At 33.1% G+C, this 5228-nt stretch overlaps 1 protein-coding gene across 1 annotated transcript; it reads right to left on the minus strand.

Moving 5' to 3' along the window:
- Positions 503 to 4755, minus strand: LOC109330667 (glutamate dehydrogenase 2-like). Its single transcript, XM_019564928.1, has 9 exons — positions 4579 to 4755; positions 4129 to 4242; positions 2995 to 3216; positions 2647 to 2721; positions 2112 to 2228; positions 1571 to 1821; positions 1362 to 1437; positions 1191 to 1277; positions 503 to 908 (listed from the first exon to the last, which is right to left on the minus strand). The coding sequence occupies exons 1-9, from the start codon at positions 4684 to 4686 to the stop codon at positions 723 to 725; spliced, it is 1236 nt and encodes a 411-aa protein (XP_019420473.1). The 5' UTR covers positions 4687 to 4755; the 3' UTR covers positions 503 to 722.

Here is a 5228-nt window from a genome sequence, read left to right on the forward strand (position 1 = left end):
ATAAACCTAAGACTATATGAGAATGCAATCTCATTTATTTGAATCAATGAAAATAAAATAAACCTAAGTAGAAAGTGACCTAAGGACATAAATGTCCTCTTCACATACCTTCTCCTGGGTCAATTGTGTCCTTTGAGATTTTAAGGACCTCTACCTTGACTTTGGCCCTAGTTGTAAGACCATCATGACTTCTCTTGCCCTTGGGATCAAAGGCTACCCTAGGAAGGTTTACATCACTTCCGAAAAAGAGTAGTGGAATTTCTGTTTATAGTTTTATCTCTTACTATAGTAGTGCTCTCTATTGATCTTGATAATGTTACATGAATAAGAATTACAAGTATGTTTTTAGATGACTGGTTGCTATATTAATTTAAGTTGTACTTAATTGTATATATTGATTTTGGTTAAAAATAAGTTTCAAATATATTGATTTTGAAAGTGCAGTGTTATTTGCATAGTTTTAAGTAAAATACTAAAACGCCAAACCAAGCACACAAAGTGAGAGTAAGAAACAAATCTATCTTTAACTTCATCTCATTCATGGGGCACCAATAATCAATAATGTTTATTGGCAAATATCACTATTACTAGTCCTAGACTAACACTAAGATAACAAAGAAAACAAATGCCTAAGGTTAAAAAGTAAGAGCAAAAAACATAAGTAGCAAAACCCTACTGTTTAAGAGCTAAGCTAAAATGCATCATCAAAGATGAGTCATTCCTTAAGCTTCCCAACCCCTCAAAAGTGTAGCATGGGCAACACGGTTGAGTCCTAAAGTGAAGGCTCCCATTCTCAAGTCACAATTGTGAGTTTTACACATTTTCTTAATGTCTTGGAAAGCATTAGTCATGTACTTCTTCAGCTCATGGTTCACCTTTTCTTCCTCCCACATAAAACCTTGAATATTCTGCAGGCAGCATAGTGCATAAATTATCAGAGGAAGGAAAAGAAAAATAGGGCAGCCCAGTGCACGAAGTTCCCACATACGCAGTCTTACCCTCACAAACGGGTAGACCGTTTCTAGGAATTGAACTTGTGGCCTCATGGTCACTAAGCAACAATCTTATTGTTGCGCTAAGTTCACACTCTATTAAAATATCAGAGGAAGATTTAAAATAATTAAGAAGTATCTTAAGCTTGGTTTTCAACTTAGGCTTGGAGTGTTTTGTTCATCACTTCATCCCATTACCTGAACCCACTCAAAGTAGCTCACTGTCACTCCACCCGAATTGGCGTAAATGTCAGGTAATATGATGACTCCTTTGTTGGACAAAATCTGTAAAATAAAACCAGTTCCATGATCAAAGTTTAGCATATATAGCTCACGAGAAGTAGCAAAGCAGTAACTCAGTAACCATACCTCGTCAGCTTCGGGGTCAGTAGGGTGATTTGCACCTTCGACTATAAACTTTGCTTTCACGTCAGCCGCGTTTTCCCTTCAAGAATAAGGAACCAAAATGTCAAGTAAATAGGAAGAGTATATAAAACAATGGGGATGCTATTTTAATCAGTGTGCAAGATCAATAAAACTAAAACAATTTTAGCTTAGGGTGACATTGTCAAGCATACTTGTTTAGAACTCCACCCAGGGCACATGGGATAAGAACATCACACTCATGAACAAGCAATTCATTTGGATCCATGGCCTCTCCTCCTGAGAAATCCTTCAAGGTTCCATTGTTATCCTTGTGTTTTAGAAGGGTAGAGATATCGATTCCATTTGGGTTTTTAATAGCTCCAGTGATGTCACTCACAGCAATCACCTTACCCCCTCTGTCATAAATAGACTTAGCAGCCCAAATACCAACGTTTCCAAAGCCCTGCATAATTTCATAAAAAACCAAATGAATGTCGAAATTGGAATTAGTATCTACATACTTGTCACTTATCGGGAAAAAAATTATATACTTATCGACTAGCAATCGTGATAAACATAATTACAAATTTCTTTCAGTGACCTTACCAATCACGTATCTACTCTCACATACCACATATCATTTACCAATTAATGATAATGTAAGGAAAGTCTCATAATTATAGGGTAAAATGTGATGACCAAGTACATGTGTCATGAAGTATCATAATTTGGTAACCATGGATGAAGAAATACCTGGATAACAAATGTGTGATCAGCAATTGACTTCCCATATTCAGCAAATAAAGCCTCTATTGCAAAAATCATTCCAAGACCTGTAGCAGCCTCTCTTCCCAATGAGCCTCCAAGATCCTACAGGCCAAAACATTCATAGCCAAATATAATAAACAGCAAGGTATAAATTAGATTATGGGTGAAGTGGGTCGAACTAGGTGTATCTAACTTAATCACTATAAGACAACTCTTTCTTTTGTTGGAGGTTTCAAAACAAAAGGTGATTTCACTCTTCCATCTGATATTGAATCCAATATACAAATAGTTGGTTTACAGCATAGAATAAGCACATGTATATGTAAGATTAGATATCAACTAGTGATATCCTATATATGAAGGAAGCCCTTCAGTTTCATATTCTGAATGCACAATTTATTCAATTGTACCTTTCAAGCCTCTTTGTTTAATTTCCTATTTTTATCCTCAAAATGGATTATTGATGTTCACAACAATAGGCAATTGTCTATGATTTTGAGAGTGTGTATTTGATACATACAATTGGCTTGCCAGTCACTACTCCTGGTGAATGTCCATGAAACTTTGAGTACTCATCAAGAATCCATGCCATGGTCTGTGGAACAATGAGAAAATATATATGAAATCTGAAGATGTTAACATCTAAGAGAATGGCAGGAAATTAAATCCAACATCATGAAAGCAAAAAGCTAAGCACTACGAAATGGATGAATTACAAATTGATTGCAGCGTTACAATGAGAAATTCTCATTCATCCACTATCAACTATGTGTAGTTGAAAAGCAACCTCGATGTTCCATTTGAAATTCGGAAATTTTCATATGAAAGCACTTCGTAGTAAACAAATTCCTCATTGTGAAATCAGTACCTGTGAATTAGTTCCCATATCAGGGGCAGGAACATCCCTCTGAACGCCAATGAGGTCATGAATCTTTTGTGTGAAAACTCGAGTTAGACGTTCTAACTCGGTGATGCTCAAGTCCCCTGGGTTGCAGCCAATCCCACCCTTTGCTCCTCCATAGGGAATGTTCGCAACCGCTGTCTTCCATGTCATCAGCTGAGCTAATGCATTAACTTCATCAGGATCAACCTGGCACCAGAGAATGTCACAGTTTGATATTACAAAACAAGATGACAAATTTACAAAAACATTCATAATGGTAGTACCTAAAAAACATCACATGTTACAACATAATGATTGTTAGAAGAACTAATTGATTAACATCTCTTTTTTTAAGTAATGTGTAGATTATACATCAAACATAGCAACACTTCATTCACATATTCAAGGAAGTAACTAATGAATAGAAAAAATGCAGAATGTATACTATTTTGGATGCAGAGGACCAAAACAAGGTAAAAGTTTAAGTCATTTTCAGAATTTCATCACCATAACTGAAGAAGCATACAAGTACAAGAATCTTAAATTAACACATGTAATCAAACAACACATACAAACAAGTATGCACCATTATCCAAACCCTAACCTTCCTCTTCCTTCCTGAAATTGAGAAATTTTTACAAATTTTTTATGATCCCACTTAAAAAACAAAATTTGAATACTTTTTGCTAGATTAATATTCCTTATACTTTTCCAATTTGGCTTCTCCAAGTTTATTATGTACTCATCCATAACACAGATTGCAAAGCATTATCACACAGACCCAAAATACAGTTTTGAATTTCTCTCTCCAAAAACTATTCAATTAATGGTTTTAGAACAGTCCTCTATTCTCTATTTTATGAATTGGGGGTAAAAACTAACTTTTTAAATTTGAAAAAAATGGCATATTAAATTGCACATATGAAAGCTTCACTATACTATCACAAGTTCAAGCAAAAAAATCCCAAAAACAAGGACAACCAAGTCCTTCTCTCAAAGAAAAAAAAAGGCAAATGAAACTAAACCCAAATTCCATATATATATATATATATATATATATATATATTTTGATTTGAAAACAACACAAAACAATTAAGAACAAACATAGATGAAAGAAACCTCAGGGTGATAACGAATTCCTCCTTTCATAGGACCACGAGCATTGTCGTGTTGGACCCTAAAACCCACGTACGAAACCAAACTTCCATCATCTTTTGGAATAGTACATTCAACCTGCGCATTAAAAAACACGAAAAAACAACTTTTTAACAAACCACATAAGCAAAATAACACTTTTTTTATTGGTAAGATATAGCAAGAGAGAGAAAACTATATATATATACCAAATAAAAAAATTGAAACCAACACACTGAAAAAGCAGAGAAGAGAAAGAGAAAAGTGATTGAAACCCAAAAGAAGGATGACTGAAAAGATTAGTACTTTGAATTCTCTGAAGGGAAAACGAATACTTTGTCGTCAAAGAAAAAACCATGCACAAAGAGTGCAAAAAAAGGATAAGAATAAAAAAAGGATTGAAACAAAAAAAAGTAAGAATTGAAAGATGATTACTTTGATTTCTCTGAATGGAATGAGAAGACTTGTCTGAAGCTTGGAATCCAAGCCGAGAATTCGAGCAGCACGTTGAAAATTGCGATTGGTGGCTGCTAAAGCATTCATATCTCACGAAGAACTAATAATACAAGAGTATAGAACTCAGAAAAGTGAGATTTCAATGATAAATAAATTTGAAAAATCGAAGCATTGTTATAGAGTAGATGGTCAACTATAAATAAATCATATCATTAGCCGTCTCCTATCGTTCGGTTAACATTTAAATTTTAAAACTAATCTATCAACGACAGAAAACAATATTACTATAATTAATATTACCATTATTTATACTTCAGATTCTATTTTGAGAAAAAATATACTATTATTATATTATTCATTAATTATTATCTATTCTTAAAAAAATAATTTAAATAAATTATTGATGATGTAGCCTATATAAATCTTAAATCTTTACATTGGTAGTACATATCATATATAAATAACATATATAAGTGTAATATATATATATTTTTAATATTTATACATAATCATTATATTATTCACCAATCATTGCATATATTTTTTTTGGAAATTCAATACTAATTAAATATAAATGATAAGTCATTTAATAACAATGTACAAAACTCATACTTTGTTAATGTATATAT

This window comes from Lupinus angustifolius, chromosome LG17 (genome assembly GCF_001865875.1).
Source record: "Lupinus angustifolius cultivar Tanjil chromosome LG17, LupAngTanjil_v1.0, whole genome shotgun sequence".
NCBI classification, from domain to species: Eukaryota; Viridiplantae; Streptophyta; class Magnoliopsida; order Fabales; family Fabaceae; genus Lupinus; species Lupinus angustifolius.